The following is a 24,916-nucleotide window of genomic DNA, read 5'->3' as shown; positions in this document are numbered from 1 at the left end:
ATGAGAGAGGGAGAAGAACTTTTCTCTATCCACTTTCTCAATGCCATGCATAATTTTATATACTTCTATCGTGTCTCCTCTGACCCGCCTTTTCTCTAAACTAAAAAGCCCCAAATGCTGCAACCTTTCCTCGTAAGGGAGTCGCTCCATCCCCTTGATCATTCTGGTTGCCCTCTTCTGAACCTTTTCCAACTCTAGAATATCCTTTTTGAGATGAGGCGACCAGAACTGCACACAGTATTCCAAATGCGGCCGCACCATAGATTTATACAATGGCATTATGATATCGGCTGTTTTATTTTCAATACCTTTCCTAATTATCCCTAGCATGGAATTTGCCTTTTTCACAGCTGCCGCACACTGGGTCGACATTTTCATCGTGCTGTCCACTACAACCCCGAGGTGTCTCTCCTGGTCGGTCACCGCCAGTTCAGACCCCATGAGCGTATATGTGAAATTAAGATTTTTTGCTCCAATATGCATAATTTTACACTTGTTTATATTGAATTGCATTTGCCATTTTTCTGCCCATTCACTCAGTTTGGAGAGGTCTTTTTGGAGCTCTTCGCAATCCCTTTTTGTTTTAACAACCCTGAACAATTTAGTGTCATCAGCAAACTTGGCCACTTCACTGCTCACTCCTAATTCTAGGTCATTAATGAACAAGTTGAAAAGTACAGGTCCCAATACCGATCCTTGAGGGACTCCACTTTCTTATATTTTATTATATTTTATTATATTATATTTTAATTAAATTCCATTTATAAAACAATTTAGAATTAAAGTAAATTAAATCAATAATTACAATATTTTAAATGAATCTGAAATGAGCTTAACTTCAGTTCTCCCTCCCAGCACCGCATCTCTATCCGTTTATAAATTACGTGAAGGGAAATTGGTCCGGACAGATAAGAAAAACTACAACTCCCAAAGGCCTTTGCAACTCCCGCCCCCTCAAGTATGCAGCGTTCTACCCACTGGAAGTAAGCCAATGGCTGAAGTCAAGCATCGCTCAGGCAAGCAGCACGTGGGAAAAAGGCTGCCCTATGGCAGGGCTGGAAGTCCATCTAGCCATATGAGAAGAGGCGAAGAAGGAGGAGAGAGACAGAGTGGAAAGCGGCAGGAAGAGAGTGAAAGAAGGCTTGGACAAAAGCAGCAGCGGGAGCCGCTTCTGAAGTTGGGAAAGGCCTGGGGGAAAAGGACAAGGCACTTTACAACAAGGTAAGGGGAGAGAGAAAATATTTTGCTTCGATTTTAAATAAATAAATAAATAAACCCGTTAATTTTGTTCATCTTATTGAGCGCCGTTCTTCACATGGATGTAATGAGGAAATAATTGCATATCTTGGGCTGTCAAGAAAACATTGTTTTTATAAGATTATTGTCCAAGAACGACTATAGACTTCCCCCACCCCCGCAAGAGATCTGAGAGAAAAGCAGGTCCTCTTCACCCAGTAACTTTCCTGTTGCTAGTTTTAGATTGTAAGCTCGTTGGGGCAGGTGCCTGTTTTGTTTGTTTTGCTCATTAAAACTCTGTAAAGTGCACTGTTTATTGATGGTGATACGGTTATCTTTTTTTTTTTACACAACAACATCAGTGTACAATGCACTTTGCACAATTTTAATAGCTAGTCTTGCATTACATGTATTTAGCACCAAACATGCACCACCATTTTTATTTCCAGGTATGACTCTACACCACCATACTGTACAAGTGATGCCCCCATCCCAAGGATTGCAATCTATATTATTTGGGCAAAGTGTTACAGAGAACATTGGAGGCCTCACTCTTTCCCTCAATCCTTGATTAGCTTAAGATGAGAAAGTGGCAGGATAGGGGAAGAAGAGAAAAGGTCTGGGAATAACTTGAACTCACTTTGTTGTGCATGCTGGGGGAGAAAGCAAGAACCTTTTTCGTGTGCTTGGAAGAGGGCAGAGTGAATTAAAAGAGAGGCTTTCCCCCTTTTAATAAATGCTAGAAGGTGGGAATGATCTAGTGAAACTGACTACTTCTAAACACATCACATTATTAAATTATGGAATTCCTGGTCACCACATGTGATGATGGTTGATAACTTTAGATGGCTTTAAAAAAAAGCTTCTCAAGTTCGTGGAAGATAGACCTAGCACTGGATAATAGCCATAAGAGCCAAACCAAAAGCCATCTTCTTAGGCAGTTTAATATCAGATGTTTTGAGACCAGCAGCAGAGGAGGGCTTATTGTGCCCCCTTGTTGTGGTTTTCGTAGAAGCAGTTGTGGGGGGAAAGATGCTGAGCTAGATAGATCTTTTGGCCTGATACAGAAAGGCAATTCTTTCTGGGAAAGAAGGTTTGCTCCTGCTAAATTTTAGAATAGCATCCAAATGTATTGGGGAAATCAGTGTGATGTGAGAGAATGAATTAGCTCCTTCCCCAGCTTTCCCACCCCTTTATCAAGTCTTTTGCCTCTCCTGTTAACTTCATCCTGCCTCCAAGCAAGTCATGAGTTTGCTTATGTGTTCTCTGCAGCTCCTACAGCACTGTTGTCATTAGCTAAATGTTCAAAACAGAAAAGAAAAAAACAGCAACATGGTAGAGAGCATAGGACACAGGGAACCTTAACTTAAATAAATATATTTCACTCTCCACTGAGAGAGCTGTTATATTTGCCTTTAAGGATATTTGGAAGAGTCAGTGTGGTATAGTGGTTAGAGTGCTGGACTACGACCTGAGAGACCACAGTTTGAATCCCCACACAGCCATGAAGCTCACTGAGTGACCTTGGGCCAGTCAATGCCTCTCAGCATCAGAAGAAGGCAATGGTAAACCCCTTCTGAATACCGCTTACCATGAAAATCCAGTTCATAGGATCGCCATAAGTTGGAATCGACTTGGAGGCAGTCCACTTTCATTTTTTCCTGTTGAGACAGAACAATGGCTTAGCATTGTCTCCGCTCTGACTGGCAGCTCAGTGAGATCTTGGGCCAAGATGTCTTTCCTTGCTCTGCAATGGGAAATAATGTTTAATTGGAAATGTTGGGAATTTTCTATGTGCAAATCATATGCTCTTCCCTTAGTTGTAACCCCATTTCAGAGAACCCCAGAGATTTTCTGTCCCAGAAACACAGTGTGTGTGGTTTTTAAAACCCTCTAAACTCTATTTGTACTGGAAAAGTTGTATGCATGTGGTAAAAAGGCAAGAATGCTAAATAGTGATTCAATTTCAAAAAGATGGAAGGCCTGTTCAAAGAGCAGGTTATCAATAAAAATATATTCCAGAGCCCCTGTGATGGATATCTTGCCTCTGATTCAGAGGTCAAGGTAATGACGATCTATGCTGTTAAAGTTTTATGTGTGTTAAACATGCAGATACCTAAATGAAAAATGTAGGGTGAGGGGGGGTATATACTACTGAGATTTTTTTATTTAAATTTGTATCAATTCGCTAGTTGTAAAGCTGAGCTCTGGAAACATCAAAACGGAGAGATCAAAGTTATATTGATATATAAACCTGGAAAATCAATAGAAAAGAGAGCTGACAACTCTGCCAGTCAAAATAGGGTGATATGCGAGATTGAATGCTCTTTTGGTATATATCAGTATCTCATATCTCTTTAAGTGGAATAGTGAGCTGTTTTCTCAAGTACAGCAAGAAGATTGGATGAATGATATTGGGAGTTCTTGAAAAATGTTCTGGAGTGTATAGGCAGGTCTTGCGGCCGTGAAGAAAAGACACTTTCAGCTTTCCCTGTGATCAAGGGCAGTGCTAGGTATTTAAAGGACTTGGGGGTGGGGGCACAAGCCCTCACACAAGTGTCCATGCACTGATGGACCAGCACTGTGCTTTGCAGTGCATCCAACCGCCCAATAAGCAAGATTTATAAAGAGGAGGTGGGCAGGAGATAATGGGGCCCACTGTAAAATATGCAGTGCTCGGACCCCCCCCATGCCCCTGCTTTTGTCTGATCTTCTCATATGCCCGAGCGACCCTGTTATTAGGCTGGAGGAAACCAGGAGGCTATTGAGTTCTACACTACATCACCCCCCTCACAGTGCCTCTCAAGAAATCATCCCCCAGACTTTCTTGTAAATGTGCAGCTTTGGCCTTATTTTAGGCAGTGCGTTGGGAGCTTTTTGAGATGGTTTGGTGCATTGAAGTCAAAGGTGGAGAAGCTGGTGCCCTCCAGAAGTTGTTGGACTGCCACTCCCATCATCCATGACCATTGGCCATGCTGGCTGGGGCTAATGGAAGCTGAAGTCCAGCAACATCTGGAGAGCCACAGGTTTCCAATGCCTGACTTAAGTCTCGAGTTTTCAGGTCACTGAGATGTTGTAGGAACTGGTGCAATGGTAAAAGCTTTACATGAAGTGCTTTCTTTCCCATCACCATTTTTTTAAAAAAGGTCAAAGTGTGCTCTAAAATACTCTCTTCTCTCTATCTGATGTTTGTTACAGCCACAGCCTAGAAATCCAAAATGCTGGGTCCCCTGCTTCTTTTTCCTAACTGCAGTTGTAAGCAAGATGGAAGATAGAATTTAATTCACAGATTCATGGGGTCTGTGCAAATAGGAAGGTGTTAACAATGCAAATGACTTTCTACAATTGAGTGACTCTGCATGTTTTTTTATTTAAAAACATAGGAAGATAAGAATCTTCAGGACCGTTGAAATCCATGGTTTGTTGGTTTCTCCGCGTCCCCCTTCACTGCCTCTAACCAAAGATAGATTACATCCATAGATTTCAGGCATGACCTGTATTATGAAAGCACAGAAATTACAGACTCAGCCCCGTTGAAACTTTGTTTGTTACCAAACAAAGTATGTCATGAGGATGGTTGATCTAGATAATTGTTTTTGTGCCATGTGTGGCATGTCCCCATCCACTGTTCTGTGCTAATCCAGAGTGAGTCGTGTCTGGAAGTACCCATCACATCTAGTTTAGCAAGAGTGACACTTAGCCAGGGCTAGGGGGCGGAGCTGCATAACCATATCTGGAGTTTTTCTGCCTTCTAAAGGTGGCACACACCTGTAGAAATTGCATTTTCAAAAAACTGGATACTTCTGCAATCCAATCCTTATAATCATTTGGTGCAGTAATTGTTATCTGTAGTGCTTTTCTAGCCCCTAGTCAGTGTCTTTTACATGAATTTTTTCCATTGTACAAAAGGAAAATTAAGGTCAAGGGATTAGGTGGCAAAGGAGAAGAAAGAATTCATCAGGTTTTTATTTGCAAGTTCTGTTAGAAACCAGTGTAGGTAGTTTCTTTGTGCCATGGCATTGTGCTTTATGTGTCTGTACATTTCTAACCCCTCACTACTCATAATAGCAATGTACTATCTCCAGTGTCAGGCAGTATGTCTCTGGATACCAGTTGCTGGGGAGCATGACTGGGAGGATGCTATAGTGCTCATGTCCTGCTTGTGGGCTTTCCATAGGCAGCTGGTCAGCCACTGTGAGGACAGGAAGCTGGAAAAGCTGAGCCTTTGGTCTACCCCAGCAGGACTTTTCAAATGTTCTTATGAGTGTCATAGTAAACAGGGGAGAATGGGTGGAACAGAGGTAGCTGTGCTGTCCCTTTTTGTAAGCATTGGCTGAACAGTTGTTGCAGACTCAACCTTGCTGATCACTGCTGGCGATAATGGGTCAGTGTTTATGGGCCGTAACCTGCATTCTTAAGAGACTTCTTATTTTTTTGTGTTAAATTTATTATTATCTGTCCAAGACTTTGGGATGAAGCAGGCAATACAACAGACATGTGCACACCTGCCTTGGACTATTAGTCTGCGCTACAAGACATATCAATGAGTCTAGAGACATAGAATTGTGATGGGGTTTTTTTACTGGTCCAAACTGTAATTTTAAAGGTCTTCAGAGTGTGATGGAACTTTTACATCAGGCAAAATAGCATTGATCTAGAGCAGTGGCTTTCAAGCTTCATTCCCAGAAATTTAATGGTTCTTCACTATACAATCCTGTACATGTCTACTTAGAAGTAAGTTCCATTGACTTTAATAGGATTTATTCCTAGGTCAGTGTATATAGAATTAATATCTTAGAGTGTAATAGGGGCTCTGTGATGCTTGACTAAGGGCTGTATGCCTGCATTTTGATCATTTTTAATATTTTCTTACTTTCCAACAAAAAAGTTTGATTATCACTGAAAGGTGAGATAGAAATGCTGCATATATATCCTTTTAAAATGTTGGAAATCTCCAGTTCCTAAAGCAATGACAAGGAACCTGCTACCCACCAGATGTTGCTGGACTCCAACTCCCATCAGCTCCAGCCAGCATGGCCAGTGGTCCAAGTGCTGGGAGCTGTAGTCTGGCAATATCTGGAGGGCTACAGCTTCCTTACCCATGTCCTAGAGCCTACACTTGGATAATATTTGTTCCACTTCCTCTTTGTCTGGGTCAGGTTTCTGGCATCTTTCTTGGAAATGTGGCATTGGTTATTGCAGATAGGGTTTAAAAAGAAATCTCACTTTTGATTAACAGAGTAACTCGATAGCTTCTTGATTCTTAAGTGGCCTGGCCTGTGATTTGTCTGTCTTTTTATTTGACAAGGCTGGTACCTTTAATACAATAAAATGCCAGTACATCTATCCCAAATCATTCTGACAGATACCCCAACTCCCTTTTTTGTTTTGTTTTTACATTCTCCCCAAATCTTGGTGTCATGGTATACCTGTGAGCAAACACCTGTTTGGAGGAGGGAGGGGTCACTATGAAACCAAGCACTGTATTTAAAAAACAAGATTTCTTTTGATGTTTCATTAAACATTAATGAAACTTCCGCATTGTCAGACTTCTTTCCTACAAATTTGATTCAGGGATGTTATATTGTTGGTGGCACGAGATGGGGTAGCCCTTGGTTACTTCAATGCTTATTTCCAAAAGTCTGGTTGAAAATTTGGAGAAAGCAGCTGATAGAACATCAGTAGAACATAACTTTTTATGGAGAAGGCTACAGGTTCTATCACATGTCCCTTTAGGTGATGGGATCTCTGGCAGCAGCACTGAGAAGCTCCTGCTTGATACTGGGTAACAAGAGAGCACTGGTCTAGAGGGCAGACTTAGGCTGTTTGTAGGCTTTGTATACCTTGCAGAACTTCCTTGCTCCTAAGAGTGACATAGCAGAAGCAAAATCCCTGGAAATGGAAAGCAAACTGAGTTGGCGTTGTGATTGGTACAGAAGAGAAGTATAAAGTATACATTTTGAGATGGTAGGTGCAGATGCACCCATTCACTAGGCTTTGAACACTTGAGAAGAACCAGACAAAGAGAGGTCATATGCCCACAAACTATATTCCTCTGAACTTGGGGCACATCTATGCTATAAATTCAATCTGCCTTACCACAACTCCTCTTCATGCAACTTGAGTATAAGTCCTGCCCACTGACCAGGAGGGTAACTTTCTCATAGAGGATTTCTGCCTACATCTCGCATTGTCCCTATTAACTTTCAGGAGAAATTTGAAAGCATTCCTGTTTATCTAGGCATTTGATGGCTGAAGGAGACTGTTCCTGGCAACCCGAAGATCACTGATGAAAGAATGTTAACTGTAATTGTGTTTGAGAATGTTTCTAACTGTTTTTATAATGCTTTTCTTTTATTCTTCTTGTTGTTAAATTGTTTCATTGATATGTTTGCCACTCAGGGCTCCTTTGGGAGGAAGGGTGGGATCTAAATTTAATAAATAATAACAACCACTTATAGTCTTGCTAACGTTGACAACACTTCTTACTATGCATCCTATCTAAATCTCCTAGAGTTCTTTGTGGCCTAAAGGAACAAGAGACTCACCTTTGTTAACTCTTCCCTGTTTGTTTTTCCTGAAGTCAGTTCTTAACTTGCCTCATAGCTATTTACAAACCTGGCTTATACCTGCCTTTTGTCTCTTCACGTAGTGCCTAAGACAGAGTAAGGCTCACCTTATTTGTTGGGGAGAAGCTGTTACATTATATTGGGGGAAGCATTGGTTCAGCTTTTGTATTGGGCAATATTTAATATACCAAACCTTTTGCAAGCCAGAATCCTGTTCCCAGTATTTGTAGAGGGGCAAAAATGACGGAGGAAGCTCTGCTGCTGACGTAGCCATGCCTTGGCTGTGCTGGCCTCCTGTTTGTTTGCACAAGGCAACTTGCCAGCTGTTACACCTTTTTGTGAATTTGAAACCCCCATCGTGAGTGGCAGCTGTTCTGCTTGAGATCAGGCAGGCAGAACAAGGATATGTAGTCCTTTCTATACATTTGACAGCTACTTGAGAGAGGCTTTGAATATAAATGGATCATGTGGCATTTTTGTGTGAGTGCTTTGATTTTTTTTTTTTACGATTTCTTGATGACCACCACTGGAGAGGTTGCCCCAGAGTGATGATGCATGTTAATTTATGACAGCAGAAGGGCAATGGCAATTCTTTCAGTCCATTTCCCGTTTAACCCATACAGGTGCATTGTATAGTTCCCAAGTGTCTGTCATTCTTGATCAGCTTTTAGGGCACCTTGACCAATCGTCTCTCTTCTGCAGGACTTGGTTCATAGGAATGTTTCTCTAGCAGAGCATCTCTTATTTATCACTCTTTAGAACATTTTCTGTTTGTGTTTTTTTTTTAAGTTATCCTTTTTGATGAGTGCCAGTGGGGAAGCTCCTCTGGAGCAATGGTGCATATTAATGTTATGAATTGGTCGGAGACAGGCAGAAAAGCAAATGGCAGGCGCAGAGCAACAGCAAAGCTTTGTTTACTCAGCAAAGCAGACATTGAAAGAGGCATTTTGCATGAACATTTTCTAAAAGCTCCTTAGATACATTTTAAGATGCTGTGCTAGTCACCTAAGAGAAGTTAGTTTTAAGGTTTTTTCCAGTACGGCTCCTGAAGGACTCAAGATTTTATATGGAGTTAGGGTGCAGAGCAGAGGTGGGGAACCCTTTTCTGTCAAGGGCCACATTCCCTTGGGGACAATCTATCAAGGGCTGTGTGGGAACCATGTTTGGAACCAGAGCCAAAAGTTGAGGCAGCATGCCTCTGAATGCCAGTTGCTAGGAATTGGAAGTGGGGAAACTGCTGTTGCGCCGAGGTCCTTCTTTTGGATTTTCCATAGGCAGTGCATTTTTTGGTTAACAAGTGAGGTGCTGGTACGCCTGCTCTAAAAAAAGTGTTGTGAGTGGCACCACAAAATGGTTGCCATGGGCAGCAAAAAAAGAGAGGTGGCGGTACTTCATATTGGTGAGTGCTCATAGGCATCTGGTTGGCCCAGAACAAGGTGCTGGACTGTGTGGACTTTTGGCCTGTTCTAGCAGGGCTGTTCTTATAGCTGGGGCCACCCCTTTTTGCTCTCTTTTGCCTGCTCAGTGATCTGCTGGGCGAGGGAGAGATTGCTCTTGCCAGAGGTCTGAACTGATAGCTTTTGGAGGCTTTGCTCACCACCTCCTTCCATCGCTCCATCAATGTTTCCACCCTTTCCTTCAGATTCTCTCCCTTCACCCAACCCAGTGTGAAATTAGGGTAAGGGCTGCTTATGGTCCTCAGGCCACAAATCCCCCCACCCTTTGTGTAGAAGAAAAGGGTTAAGCACCAAGTTGAATATTATTATTATTTATTACCGCCCTTCACCCAAAAGTCCCAGGGCGGGTTACAGCAGTTTTAAAACACATAATTAAGAACAGTTAAAAGCAACCTAAACAACATCACAGAAAATAGGGTGGGTCCTAAAAATATACATCTCAGGTGCTGAAGGCCAGGGCAGGCTGTAGTTCGTGGCCTGCTAGGTACATGACAACCCACAGTTTCTGCAGTTCAAGACAAGCAATAAAAACAGGAAGTTTTGAGTCCCTGACATCCAGCAGCCATTGTTGGTGGTCTGTGGTCTGCTTGGTGGGGAATGTTTGTGCTGGGCCAGGCCTCAATGTCTTACGTAGTTCCTTGTCCCTAGCTGTGACTAGCAGAAGCATAATAAATTATGCAAACATGGCAAACGGATGAATTTCACCTTTTTTGGAGGTGCAAAATTTAGACTTCTTAAAAAGTGCAGAATGTATGCAGTCCTTTGTCATGCCCCTTTGTGGTTAATAGAGTTTAAATGCAATATGATGAGATTGTTTAAATATGGCTATAGAGCAGCCTTGTAATTACACCGTGTAGAAATTACCTTCAGGTTACTTGTTGTAGACCAACCAGTTCTGCATGTGGGAGAAATTCATAGCTAAGGAAAGACATACTTGAGCTGAAGATGCAATGCCCCCCTTGCTATTCTTATCAGAACAAGGGTGATTTGATCATCCCTGGAATACTTTATGTTCAGTGCTGTATTATAAAACAAGGACATCTTAACTGAGCCATTGTCTTGTGCATATCACACCAAACCATAGTTTGCACTATCCAGAGCTTAAAACCTGAACCATGGGGGTTGAGCTTTCAGACATGCAGCTCTACATCATTTGCTTTCATTTTTCTTCTTCTCAGTACTCCTGTTTTCGTGATGCAATGAATTCCAGAGGCAGAATTACTGGTTTAACTATTATCTGTCAGTTTATCAATCATGCCAAATCACAGTTAGTAAACCTTCTACAAAACTTGGTTTCTCATGCTGGATTTCAGCTGTCTGCAAACTATGGTTTGTCAGTTCAGAAATCATGCCAAGTACAATTAACTACAACAGAACTGAGAAAATATTCATGTTGGCATTTTACTATGTATATGTTTTAATGTGTATGTATGTATACCTCTGACCTGCTGTCCCAGTGGTCTTCCATCCAAGGATCCAGTCTGGTCCATACCTGTTTTTAAAAACATTAAAAAAAACCAGAGATAGCAGATGCCATCTTTGAAGAGGCAACTTCCTCCTATTTGGGAGAAAATGGGTTGTAGAGTAATATTTCTCTAAATGGGTGGGTGGCAGCCCCATATTTTACCAGTAAGATTGCTCCCTTTATTTCCCCCCTGGCAAGAGGTCAGTTGCTGTCCCCAAATTAGTCTTGTTATAAAATCTCTCCCCTGCCCCATAATCTGTGACTGGGACCTCTTACCCCTCTTAACTCATGAGAGCAAAGGGGTCTGTGTAGTTCCCATGCAATGCACAGAGACTCATGACAGACAGAGATTCATGGCCATGAACAAGGAGAGGGAGTGAGGGTCAGTTCTTGGATTTATTTGTATGAATTGCTTGTCTTGTCAAGCTCTTTGATTCTTCAGTACTGTTCCAGTCTTCCTCCCTCTTGTTACACTCCCCTGCCCTTTCTGTCAGATTCAGAGCACAACTTGACAACAGCATCTGGAAGATTGATGTGACCTCCACTCAATAGAAGACCTTTAGAAGCAGATCCATTCATAGACAACTTGGGAGCAGCTCATTCTGTAATGGTTGTTGTGGGAGAGGAGTAATCGGCATTGTGTATTTTGAGCGTGTGTGTTTTCCGCAGTAGTGTGTATGTGATGTGTGGTATGTGCATGCCAGCTGTGGGATGATCGGGTCCACTTCTTGGTCACACCCATCAATATCCCAGGCTCACATGTTTGCTTAACATTGGATTGTGATGCCGGAAGAGGATTAAGACCAAAAAAACACAAAACCCTATAACAGCTGATTCCCCCTTTTTGAAAATATTTAATTTCTTATATTTCTACACTGCCCTTCATCCCAAAGGATTCCAGGGTAGTGTACAATTCTACTAAAACGCCAACTAGCCACACACTAATAAAACACAGATTTATTTCATACACACAGTCAATTCTGCTGCAGACACAAACTCATAAATTCATTAAAATCCTCAAACACATGCCAGAAAAGGAGAGTCTTTCCCAAAGGCTCCTTGTGAGGGAGACAAGCATATCTCCACAACTGGGGTGCCAGCACAGAAAAAGCTGTGTCGTGCTCCCTTGCACTGGCAAATATGTTGAGCCAAATGAGTTGAGAGGAGGTTTGAAACCAGGCCTGTGCCCAACACATTCTCCCCTAACCTTTTTAATGAGGAGCAGATTTTAAAAGACAGGCACACATATTCCAAGGACTGGAAGGTAGCAATATAGCTCGTGGGCTGAAAACATTTGCACCCCTGCTGTGTAGAAATGCAACAGAATTGACTGCCCTTGGAGGAGGCACAGTCAGAATGCAGAGAGCCAGGCGGTGGTGGTCTCTGAGGGCAGGCAGTTCTCTCCTTCCTATTTTCAAGCCTGCAAGACATCACAATCACAGAGCAGCAGGAAAGTAGTAAGGACCATGATTACACATAAAGTAATCAGGCTGAAGTGTGCTGATTGAAGAGCCTTTATCTTGACAGCCAAAGTTACAAGATGCTGAAGTGAGGAACTGAAAAGGCTGGTAATTTTGATGGGTGGTGTTTGTTTTTCCTTCTCTCTTTCTTTTCTCCCCCCCCCCCAAAGCATATGAGCCACGTTTCAGGAAAAAAGCAACTCCCAAACTGTGTGCCATGAGAGAATTTCTAGTTGTGCTGTGAGAAATTAAATAATTCAAGGTTCCTATAATTCACGGTTCCTGTGAATCCCAAAGCACCCATGTACGAAAGAGGCAAGCTGCTGCATCTGTGCATGACTTAGCACTGTCGTCCTGCCACCTTCTTATCAACCTCCAGTGAAGGAGGAGGCAGTTCTCCTGCACCTCTGCAGTGGGGTGCAATTGGACCCTTATGCAGAGCTCTCAAGGGAGACGGGATGTTCAGAACAGCCACTCATGCAGAGTCATAAGAAGCAGGCACCCTTGAAGGGACAGGAAATTTGCTGTCTTTCACAACGTAAGAGAAACCCGTGAGGATGCAAGGGTAAAGTGTGCCTTGGCTGCCAGACTTTGGGAAGGGTAGCAGAGCATCTGCTTTGCATGCAGAAGGACCCAGGTTCAGTCCCTGTCATCTCCAGGCAAGACTGTGAAGATCTCCTGTGTGAAACCCTGGAGAGCCGCTGCCAGCCAGTGTAGACAATACTGGGCTAGATGTACTAAGTTTCCATCTCCATATAAGGCAGCTTCCTACGTTCCATGTAGAGCTCTCATGGCAGAGTCACCTTAGGAGATAAATTGAGAGATCTCGCATCTCTTCAAACGGATCTCCATCATGTCCCGACAAAGAAAATGAAGGCTGTCACTTGCTTATATATGTAACCAGTGACTGATGTTCAAAACATTTCCTTCCAAGTAAGTATGTGTGTGTATATATATATATATCAGCTTTGGATCTCTATTAGCTGTTCCAGACATACACAGTTGTACAGGAAAATAATAAAGAATGATTGACTTATGTAAATAATGAGATTATGAGCAAATACGATTCTGCTCAACTCTTAACATACAATTGTTATGCTGATCATCATACAATGACCCAAAAGAAGCAGACAGACACAAGTTTTTAATTCACATAGGGAAGCAAAAAACAAACAAACAGATTAACTGTTCTTCCCTTCCCTTTGAGATCAGCTACAGAGGCCCTATCAATTCAACTCTGTACAATTAAAGAGAGAGATCACTGTATAAATGATCTTAAACCCAAAGTATTCTAAGCTACATCTTTCAAACACTGAAATGTGCCACTATTAAGTCACTTCCACAGCACCTAAGCTACCTTGTGCTAACTAATCTGAAAAGCCAAGGCACCCATGAAAGGTTGCTATCCTTCCCTTTCTTAAATGGGACTTACACACACATAGCAGCCCTAATCATGCTGAGCTCTCTACTGAAAGCCACAGTTGCACGCTCTCAATGGCCCCCAAATCTCATGTGTGTTGAGGGAGGCTATCAAGCATTTGTTTCTACAACATCCCCAGAGCCAGCCTTTGTCATGAAAGTGGTGTGGGTGCATTTCAGAGCCTTGACAAAAAGGAACCCCATAAAGACGCCCAAGAGGAGAGAATGAATGAACGCACGCCCGCATGCCCACAAGTCCATCATTCATGAAAAATTAAAGATAAAGGCTGATATTGTGTTGTTGTTCTCAAAGAAACCAAATATAAACCCAGAACAAGGACACTTATAGAAGCCTGGTTCAGGCATTCAAAGTACATGAGGTAAGGGATGGAGATGATACGGGACATCGGGTGGGGGCTAGCATGCACATGTCCCCGCTTGTTATGCCCTCACACATTCTTTGAACATCTGGACAAGGTTCTAGAGTCTTCAAGATTTGGAAAAAGAGTTTCAAGATACTCCTTCTGTCCCGTCCCCCCCCAAGCCTAGGCTGCCATCTTTATCTGATAGGGGCTCCTGTGCTACTAAAAGCAGCATGACAGGGAAAAATGTAAACAAGCAGAGCATTTTCCTAAATGCCATGTCATGCTGGGAAAGGCTGCATCTGCCAAATTCTTGCGTGCTTTGCACCTGTTAAAAGGTATAATAGCCTTGTCCCAGGGGACTAAGGAAGAGTCCTATCAACTCAAACTCAAGGATCTTGAATGTCATTTGGCTCCTCTCCCCTGCTCAATGCACTGCAAGGTGCAACTGTGACATCCCTGGCAGATTGCCATCCAACTTCCGTTTCAATTACCTCCAGCGAAGGTAAGCCTACCACCTCCCAAAGCAGTCTGTTCTACTATTGAAGAGTTCTTACCACTAGGAATTTTCTCCTAATGCTTAGCCAAAATATGCTCCCTTACCATTTTCACCCACTGGAACAGCAGGATTTATCAGAGCACTTCCTTGGGATCTCTTATTATCACATTTATATTTCACCTTTCCCCCAAGGAGCTCAAGGTGGCATACATGGCTCTTCTACCCCTCCCCCATTTTTAACCTCATAATGTCCCTGTAAGGTAGGTTAGGCTGAGAGACAGTGACTGGCCCAAAGTGTGCTTTGTGGCCAAGTAGGAATTTGAACCCTGGTCTCCCAGGTCAACAAAGATCTCTGAGCAACTGTAAAACATTTATTTTTTCCTCCAGTAGTTGGTTTCCCAGACTTCTGACCGCTGAGGCATATTTTTCTTTGAATTCAAGTTGATGGTATTGTACACCACTAGTGGTGGAGGGCTGTCGAGGGCAAGAAGGCTCTAAAATGCACAGGGAACCACCGTGGGTAGAGAAACATCCCTGCTTTATGCATTTGTCCTCCGCTTCTTGAGGGCAACACCTTTCTGGGTGTTTGTAGCTTGACTAGAGAGAGCTCGATGCTGGTGATCATTGGAAGGGCTTTCACTCATGGTATAACAAGCAATGAACAATTTCACTTGCAAAGAAACTTATCTGCTCAGTAAAAAATGCTAAGGGACACACCAACTCGTCCTTCTGCTAAGGGACACACCAACTCATTGTCCTTCTACCCTAGTTGGTACTTATTTATCTCCTATGTACACAGGGAGGGACAAGTACTTGAAAGGTTGCGACACAGAGGAGGGCCAGAACCTCCTAATCATCCCAGAGTGTAGGACATGGAATAATGGGCTTAAGTTACAGGAAGCTAGATTTTGGCTGAACATCAGGTAAAACTTCTTAACTCTTAGAGCAGTACAACAATGGAACTAATGACCTAGGGAGGTAGTGGGCTCTTCAACACTAGAGGCATTCAAGAGGCAGCTGGACAACCACCTGTCGGGTATGCTTTAAGTTGAATTCCTGCATTGAGCAGGGGGTTGGACTTGATGACCTCATAGGCCCCTTCCAACCCTACTAAGTGTTTCTAAGTGAGGAGGCCACCTTGAACCCATGGTGGACTATGGAAGGATGATAATCACATGAACCAGACACTGACACAGCTTCAAAAATCTTTATTTGAGGGCAATGGAAACTGGTGGAAGGGAGGCAGAGTTAATGCTTTCATCCTCACTCCTCCCCAGTCTGTTTAATGCTGGATCTTGGGGCCTGAAAAGGGCTTAGGTGTAACCTGAAAACCTGCCTGGTACCCAGGAGAGCCTAATGTATTAAGTCTGCCACCCCTTCCCATGCTTGGTTGTCTTAAGACTGATACCCATGCAGACCTCTTTATGGCTTTTACACCAAGTAACCCTTTTTCTCTTCTCTGCCCTTCCAAGCCTTTGCTTAACATCCAGCCTGATGAAGAGATCTGGAGAACTTGAGAGCTTCCTTGCTCTTTTGTGACATCTTGGTTAACCCAACAGAAGTATTGCCCTACTATGGTTTTTGGAGTTGCTGTTATGGGCCAACACAACTTCCTTTGCTTTTATATTTGCTATAATTGTCTTTAATGGGAAAGGGTATCTGTGTGCAGAGTTCATTTATTCCTCTCGATTTATTTTGCAAGCTATCTTGTTTTTTTCCCCATCCATATGCTCAAGAGTGGTACTAATTTGTAAAATATGCTTCACAAAGCACGGGCAGTTGGAAATAGCATCTTATCTCTTGAAAACTAAGAAACCCTAAAACCTACCATTAACAAAAATACATGCTTGAAACAAGAGCATTTTACCTCTCTTGTAAAACAAGTAGACCTGGATGTGTAAGATGAGATTGTTAACAGCATCTGGTTTGCTGCGAGGGAATAGCCTAAAGTACAGAATTGACTAATGGGGTTAAGGAGACTTGAGGAGACCTAACTTTGGCTTATGTCACAGTGGACAGCATACTGGATTCCCAGGCAACCTTAATACCGTTCCTCCAGTGGGCTCCCTTCAGGTTTTCAAAGGCCGTGAGTTTGTATCCCACGCAGTCATTTAGGGTACAGACTTGGGCTGAAGATCTACCAGCTGAGAGGTCTTAAGGATTTGGCCTTGATTGTGCAACAATAGGATCTGACCATGATGGTGCAACAGTGTTATGTGAATATATCAACACAGATATTTTGGTCTGAAGTTATACACCATGGGCTTTATTATCCATGGCTCCTGCTGGGAGGAAGGATGGGATGTAAATCAAATAATAAATAAATAAAATGATAGGTGGTTGACCCACATGGCACAGCCTGTCTGGGATTATAGCACTTCCGAATACACATAAAGTGAGGAAGGAGGATTCTAGCCTAGTCTTTTCTCCTGATGTGCTAGTTCTCTCTGTAGGGACATTCTTCTCCCCACCCCCCCATTAGTCTTACAAAGGGGAACATAGGTGCATGCTATTCCCCCCCTTTTGATAAGTACTGTCCATCAAGAACATTGTACCATTTGATTTTCCCTCCCCCCCCCCATCCTGTAGATGTAGATTGGCTCTTCAAACAGAGGGAACACTGACTGCCATCAGTGGAGAAAGAGTCTTAACGGTGGTAGAAATATTTCCAGGGATACCTCTAGTTCTAAGGCCATGTTAAAGTGGAAATTCTAAAATGTAATTTATCAGAACCTTTTTTTATTATTGACTTGAATGTATCATTTTTAAAAATTTGCATTAGGTAGCCATGTCCGCCAAAGCGATTTCGGAGCAGACAGGGAAGGAGTTCTTATATAAATACATCTGCACATCCTCAGCCATCCAGAACCGCTTCAGATATGCCAGAGTAACAGCTGACACCGACTGGGATCGGCTAATCCAAGATCATCCCTGGCTCTTGACTGAGGTGAGCAAGACAAGCTAGAGCTGTTTCTCCCCAATCCCAAGTACCTGTAATTTAAGAAACCAGGCCCTGAACAAAATGCTTTTATGACAATCGAGAGCTTGGTTCCTATATACAGCCAGGGATGTGGCTGTTGGTTTAAATGTAGCCCCATTCATAGCAAATCTGCTTGTGCACAGACAGTGGAATGTACGCAACTGAATATTCTTCAGGCTGGGACACTTATGTAAAGCCAATCAACGTGATCAAGGAAGATGAGCTCTCCTAAGTGGGCTAAAGCTTTTGCCTCTAGACCAGAAGATTTTAATCCCTTATGTGCTGGCAGTTGTCATCCTTGCCTTGGTGCTGAAGGGTATGTTCTGGGGAGATTTCCGAGGACTGGGAAGAGGCCTGGAGGGCCACATTTGGGCCCTGCTTCCTCACCTCTGTTTTAAATCATACCCAAGAAGCCAATGATGGGGGAGGAGGGCTAAGGTGGATTTCCATCACGGGTGAGAAGTTTCATGCCATCACCGTGGCTAGAAAAAGTAAAATAAATTCTGAATAAAATAACATTGCAGCCTCCCAAATGAATTGATGTTTGTTCCACTTCCCTGCCTGGTCACCTGCAGGCCATTCTGCTCACCACAAGGGAGTGACTGCCCAACATAACAGCAAGCCTAAACGTTCATGCCAGCATCTAATAATCTGAAAATATTTTTCCACCTCCTGCTTTCATGATCCTAGCCTTAATTCAAAAAGGCACCCAGAGCCCTTGCTGCCTTCCGGCAAGGCTCATGGGATCCTATGTTCTTCTTGCTAATACATGCCAGCAACTGACTCACATAACTAAGTGCAGACTATTTAATTAGCTACCAGTACAGCTGCCTTCCATCAGCAAGAAAAATGGGACTGTAGCAGATCCGTGTTCAGCTAAATGTGATGAAACTGGATGGCAGCCAGGAGAGCAAGCTATAGAAAGGAACTGAGGACAGTATGTCCCCTGTATGCAGTTCAGCTTCCATAGCTAAAAACTGAGGAAAAGAAAGGCCCAAAAACTTCTAAGGGGGTGAAATATTATCCAAAAAGGATGTCATGAAGGGAGTCCTCAAACATTACTTTTTATTCATTTTCTTTTCTTTACGTACAGAGGACCTAGGATTCTGTGCCAGTAAAAGTCACAGCACCTCACCAGACACACAGCTGGCATGTTGATCAATTGACCGATCAAATACTGTCAGACACTAGTGTTTAAAGGCCTATTCAACTTAAGCCCCAAATATCTGAAAGGCCACCTCCTTCCCTACATATCCACTTGGCTGTTGAGATCAGCAGATCTACCACCCTCAGAATTTCAGGGGGTGGCGCCCGGAAGAGAGCATTCATAAGAGAGCATTCACATCATAAGCTGTGGAATTCTCTTCCTACCAAGGCGTGCCTGGCACTTCCATGATGTACTTTCCATCATATGCTGAAGACACCTCTTTACCCTGACCTTTGATACCTGAGATATGTATATTTAGGACCCACCCTATTCTCCTGATTGCAATTTCTTTTTTCCCCCCTTTTTTCATGTAATTTCTTTTAAACTGATGTTGATACTGTGTTTTTAAATTGCTGAAACTCTCCCTGGGAACTTATGATGAAGGGCAAATAAAATATTTAATAATAAAATAAAAAATAACAGGCCAAATTTTCCATGAAGCCAAGAATGCCAGTGTGGGTAATCTTTAGGCTCTTCCCTGGTCCCATCACATAAATTCTTTTGCTTGGCTGGGACGCATCCTTGAACCCTAATAACACCTCTTGCTTGTCTAGATGGAAGATCAAGAGAGGTGCGTATAGAAACTATAATAATAATAATAAAATAAAATAAAAATTTATTTATAAGTCACCTATCTGGCCGAATTAACGGTCACTCTAGGCGATGTACATTTACATATTAAAATACAATAAAAACCAATAAAAACCAAAACAGTAATTAATGTACCAGTATTAAAAACAACCTACCCCAGAGATCCCATAGGCCTGCCTGAACAGCCAGGTCTTCAAGGCCCGGCGGAAACCTATCAAGGAAGGGGCATGGCGAAGATCAAAAGGAAGGGAATTCCAGAGGGTAGGGGCCACGATCGAAAATGCCCTCTCTCTGGTCCGTACCAGCCTACTGTATAAAGGTAAAATGTGCATGTGTTGGTCCACCCACTTTTGCTTCTGGCCTGCCCACCCACTGGCGTGGAAATGCGACCCTGGGGCTGACAAAGGTTCCCCACCCTTGCATTAAAAGGAAAGTTTCTGGGCCTGTGGAAATATGTGGGACATGTCTGAGAATCATGGGAAGTCTTGACAGTTGTAGGGAATGAGAGAGGTCATAATTCTTGACCACTGGAGTTCTCTAATCCAGCCTTTGTCTAAGCTTCACTGTCATAGCCATGAAGCGGGGGTAATGTCATCAAGCGCTGCTTTATCAGGTGGGTTCATGTGAGCTGAGTGGTGAAAAAATGTGCCCCCATGGTTGTACAGATTGCTGCTATGGACATAGCTATGCCAGCTTCTTTGTTATTTCTTCTGTATGCCTACAGCGGTTGGGCCTCTCTGCATGGAGAATGTCTGAGTACCTGAACCAGGCCTTGGCCTTCCGCGAAATGGGAAATTTGTTTACAAGTTTCATCTATTCACCTGCAAAGCTAATTTCCCAGTTTGGGGTTTTTCTTTGTCAAATTCTAGCGTCTGGTTGTGAAGCCTGATCAGCTGATAAAACGACGTGGCAAACTTGGCTTGGTGGGCGTGAATCTTGACTTGGAACAGGTGAAGGCCTGGCTGAAGCCACGTCTTGGACATGAAACCACGGTGAGTGTTGTCATTATTTCTCTGTCTAACCCACTTAACTGAGTGGTTGTGTGGATGAAATGCTGCTCCAAGCTCCCTTCTGAGGAAGGACAGGATATGAATGGAGTCGGCAAAAACAAGGTAAGGTGACTCTAAATGTTTTGTGAGAATGTAGCATTTTATAATGCATGACAATGAATACCTCATTGTTTTAGACACTTGGGTGGGAATGCTCATTCAGAGGATGTTCATGCTTCTCATTTTCCACAGATTGCCAAAGCCAAGGGCATCCTAAAGAACTTCTTGATAGAACCCTTTGTTCCACACATACAGGTTAGTTTTGTTTGCGTATGCACAAGCTGAGAAAGTTTTGTGTGTATAGAGTAGTCATGGAAACACAACTATATCAGTACACCTCTTCTGCTTTTCCTATGAGCTTCCATTCCAGTTGCAGACAAGACATCTTTCTTGCTGAGGAACCCTTGCTGAGAACAAGGGGTGGAATGGACCTCTAGCTAGTAGAAGCTCCCTCTTTCTAAATCCCTATTCAGGCATTCATCTCCCATGCCCTTAGAATTGTGTGAGGGGGAGAGTGGAGCTGCAAATGTTGACTTGTTCCACACCATCATGTTTCCACCTTCCATGCATTCAGAGATAAGGTCTGAAGCTGGGAAGCCTCACTGTATGCCTGTGGGCTCCTTGCGAGGTTTAGAACCCTGTTCGTGCATGGTTCTAAATTGTTTGGGGAGCCTGTATACGTACAGCGGTTTCTCTGCTTCAGACCTTACCCTGTCCTCAAATGTGAGGTGAGTGGTGACAGGGACATGACGGGGTGGGGTCCGTGAGCATGACCACACTCGCCCCCTCATGTGACCCTGATTGTAAGGGGGAAGAATGCCTGAAGAGAACTTAAGACTCCTTGGGTTCTTGCTTAGAGTCACTCAGTGCTGACATCCCAACTGGTGCTGCTAGGCAGCTAGCGCTGGAGCATTATGTGAGTCATTTGGTTTCCTGAACCAGCTAGACTTGGCTTCCTGTTTGATGCTTCCTCAAGCTCATCCCTGCTCTCAAATACTTGCAGGTAGCCATCCTGTAATGGCACTGATAGCTTGGGATGATCTTAATGTTGCAGCTGAATATTGCAGAGAACAAACTTTCCTGGAAAATCTCCAGAAGTTTATTCTCTTTAGCAACTGTCCACTCGAGATCATCTGCAGCCCTGATGATCTCAAGCTTCTGCATCACTCTTTTTAAATTGCCCTTCTTCATCCTAGCGACAGTGACGCTGACAGCATGGCAATTAAATTTGGCTATGTGATGACATCATTGAGGCAAAATGAAGCTAACTGATTCTGGTGAGGGCAATACTTCCTGTCGTGTAACAAAATCTGATTGGCTATATGATGTTACTGTTACAAAGAAGAGAAATAGGGTGCCAGAGGTACAGCTGAATAGGGGCTGTGCTCACAGTGGAGTCACCACCTAAAATGAGGGGGGGACAGCCTGCATATGTATTGGGAGGCACTTGGCAGCACCCCCAGTGCACCAATCTGAAAAGATCCCTCCCGAACAATGGCTGAAGGAGAGAGAGAGAGAGTTAGAGAGAGAGTTTGTTTGTTTGTTTGTTTGTTTAGCGTTGGGGGGGAGAAAATAATTGTGAAGAGTGCTCCCTCCATTATGGCTCAGCTATACTTCTGTAGTGCCATTTTTCCAGAATGCCTGTCAGTCCAATGGTCTTGCAGCCTAAAGACTACTTGGAGCCTAAGGGCACAGCCTATTTCTTTCAAGCACCCTTTCATGCTGGGTGGCTTCTATGAAACGCACAGAAGAATGTACTGACAGAGCAATTGGATAGCCCTCCTCAAGGCCACACAGATGCAGGAGGGTATTAGAGATTCTTGAGAGTACCTGTGCTTTCCTTCATCTGCCTCTCTGGGTTCTGAACACACACAAGCTGCGGCTGGCCAGTGGCCTAGTAGAATCTTGACCAATTTGGTGTCTCCAATTCACAGGCTGAAGAGTTCTACGTGTGCATTTATGCAGCCCGTGAGGGGGACTATGTCCTGTTCTACCACCAGGGAGGTGTGGATGTGGGAGATGTGGACGCCAAGGCTCAGAAGCTGCTGGTGCGCGTGGACAAGAAGCTGGATGAGTCCAGTGTCAAGAAGCATCTCTTGGTGCATGCTCCGCCACACAAGAGAGAGTAATTCTGAGATGTTACTTTATATTGCATTAACTATGGGTTATGGGCAGGGGAGTGCTATCTTTTACATAACCAATCAGGTTAGGTAGTCCAGGGTCCTGGGTGATGCTCAGCTTTTTTCCCCCCTCTCCCAAGAAGAATTCTGTTTTGAGATCATCCAGAATGTGTCTTTGGTTGTGGTACTGCATAATAGGCAGAGGCACCCTGGAAATAGTTTAGAAAATGCTACAGGGCCAGCCTTAGTGTAGAAACATGAAGGAACAGCTTTTGAGTAGCACATTTCCTCATCTAGGACCTCTGTGCATACAGAGGAAGCTGCCTTTGGTCCATCTAGCTCAGTATTGTCTACACTGACTGGGACCTTCTGCATGCAAAACAGATGCTCTACTGCTGCAGGGCAGGACTTGCAAGTTCAAGGCACAGCCTTCAGATAGACCCATAGCCAGGGGTCTGCGGTGCCTAGCTGGGCTTGCTGGCTGAGCCAGACGTTGGAGTCACCAGTCCTGCACCTGAAAAGCCCTGCCCTCTGCCTCTCTCTGGGCAAGATCTCTTACTAGCCTTTCCTATGAGATAGGCCGGCAGATAAGGGAACATGCCCTGCTGGATGCCACTGCTTAAAGGTGCCTTGAACAACTTTGGGTAGTAGTGTCTAACTTTCTCCCACACCTGCCTTTCCTGCTACATCAGGAAAAGCCAGCAGGGGGAGGGGCTGCCTATTTGGGCCCTTTGGGTATCTTGGCCACGCAGCTACCAAACAACCCAGCCTTCATCGCAGCTTTGAAGCTGATGTGGCGGCAGGGATTGCCGGGACAACTACCACCTACCTCTGCAGCTTCAAAGCTGAGAGGGAGGCTGACCGCTTGTCAGAGGGCAGTGATGCTCATCATGGTGAGCATAATTTTTGAAGCCTATCTGTGCCCCAGCATCTCTTTCTCTTCAGAAGTTTAAGGAGCAAAAGATGGTGGATAAAACATCATCCATTTCCCTCATATAATGTGGTGTTGGATTATGGTGGTGAAAAGCTGGTTTATTTTCTTTTAATTCCTTTTCTTGACAGGAAGATGTCCTTCTGACATTTTAAAGGAGACTGCTTTCCTTTCTAATAACATTTTCAGACAGATAATAAATAGGCTTCAGGGAGGGACAGAGACTGTGGCTGACGCAGTCCCAAAGTCTGACTCATCCAGGCCTGGGCAGTCTCTGAGACGTCAGCTGGACTGAAGGCAGTCAGATGAAAGAAACTCATGACAGGGCTGTATAATAAGCCAAATGTGGAGGGCTAGTGATTTTAGCACATGCCTCACTGAATTAATAAATTAACTTGTATGGTTTCCCCCCCCCCCCTTGTGTTTCTACCTCCTTCACACAGTGTCTTGGCGAGCTTCATCTCTGGCCTCTTCAACCTTTATGAAGACTTGTATTTTACATATCTGGAAATCAATCCATTAGGTAATCCCCCCCCCCATCATTTTGGATAAAATGGCCACACTTCATTCATTCTGTATTCTGCAGTTCTCAATTCTATGTCAAAATGTGGTGGAGGAGAAAATGAAGATGAACGTAGAGTCTCTGCTGTAGACAGGCAATATGTTTCCACAAACCTTGTTGTTGTCAGAGCAATTTAAATTAGTCCTCCTTCACAAACAGGGAATGTAGAAAGAGTCTGAGAGTGCTGACACAAGGGAACCTCTTCGGAGATTAATTTTGATACAGAGCTCCAGCAAACTGTTAAACAATGTCTTCACAAACTGTGCTAAAGAACAATCTTTTTTAGGTGCTGGCCTTTGTAAATCAAATGAGGGCCAAACTAGATGTGATATTAAATACCTAGCCAGCATGGCCAATGCTGATGGGAGTTGAGAGTCCGGACACACCCTGGTTCTTATGGCTTCCCTTGTGTCAAGTTTTACACTCTGCACTCCTAAGAACAGGGACCCTGTTGTCTTGTTTGTAACGCCTTAAAATATGGTGGTGATGGTGCTACAGCAGTAATAGCGCAAGGAGTTTTTGTCTTTGTTCTGTGTTGTGGGGACAACAATCCTTTCAGGTAGATTAGACTGAGAGATGTTGGCTAGCTCAAAATTGCCCTTTATGAGCTTGATAGTTGAGTGGGGATTTGAAGCTGAACCTTTCTAGTTCAAGTCAGACATATTATCCACTATGTGTTTTCAAATATAGCTGTAGATCTGCTTATTTCTGTGATGTGAAGCAGCCCACAGTCGTGCTGATAACAGTCAGAAGTGGTTCACTGCAGACTAAAAGGCATCTTGGCATGCGAACATACCATCCCAGGATAGGGGATTGGTCTGTCTAGCTTAGTATTGTATACACTGATTGGTAGTGGCTGTCCAGGGTCTTGGGTAGAGGTTAGTCACTCCCGTCTTTTACACGCTCTTTCAAAATAAACCTTTTTCAAATACAAGGGAAGTCTGCCTCCAATTTTAATTCAGAAGTGTGCCTCAGCTATTGGAAAATGGTGGCTACACTGTTATATCTA

General features: G+C 43.5%; 1 protein-coding gene across 2 annotated transcripts in view; it reads left to right on the top strand.

The window, feature by feature from the left end:
* Positions 1 to 1,046: 1,046 nt before the first annotated feature.
* ACLY (ATP citrate lyase) overlaps positions 1,047 to 24,916 on the top strand; it is a 60,077-nt gene continuing 36,207 nt past the window's right edge. For both annotated transcript variants that reach the window (XM_061588797.1, XM_061588796.1), the window contains exons 1-6: positions 1,047 to 1,221; positions 17,250 to 17,414; positions 20,115 to 20,237; positions 20,487 to 20,549; positions 22,229 to 22,419; positions 23,789 to 23,868. In XM_061588797.1, coding sequence (XP_061444781.1) covers positions 17,256 to 17,414; positions 20,115 to 20,237; positions 20,487 to 20,549; positions 22,229 to 22,419; positions 23,789 to 23,868 — 616 coding nt within the window. In that variant the 5' untranslated portion in view covers positions 1,047 to 1,221; positions 17,250 to 17,255. The remainder of the gene's footprint in view (positions 1,222 to 17,249; positions 17,415 to 20,114; positions 20,238 to 20,486; positions 20,550 to 22,228; positions 22,420 to 23,788; positions 23,869 to 24,916) is intronic.

This window comes from Rhineura floridana, chromosome 11, assembly GCF_030035675.1.
Source record: "Rhineura floridana isolate rRhiFlo1 chromosome 11, rRhiFlo1.hap2, whole genome shotgun sequence".
Classification (NCBI taxonomy): Eukaryota; Metazoa; Chordata; class Lepidosauria; order Squamata; family Rhineuridae; genus Rhineura; species Rhineura floridana.
This window is presented reverse-complemented; position numbering and strand designations above follow the sequence as displayed.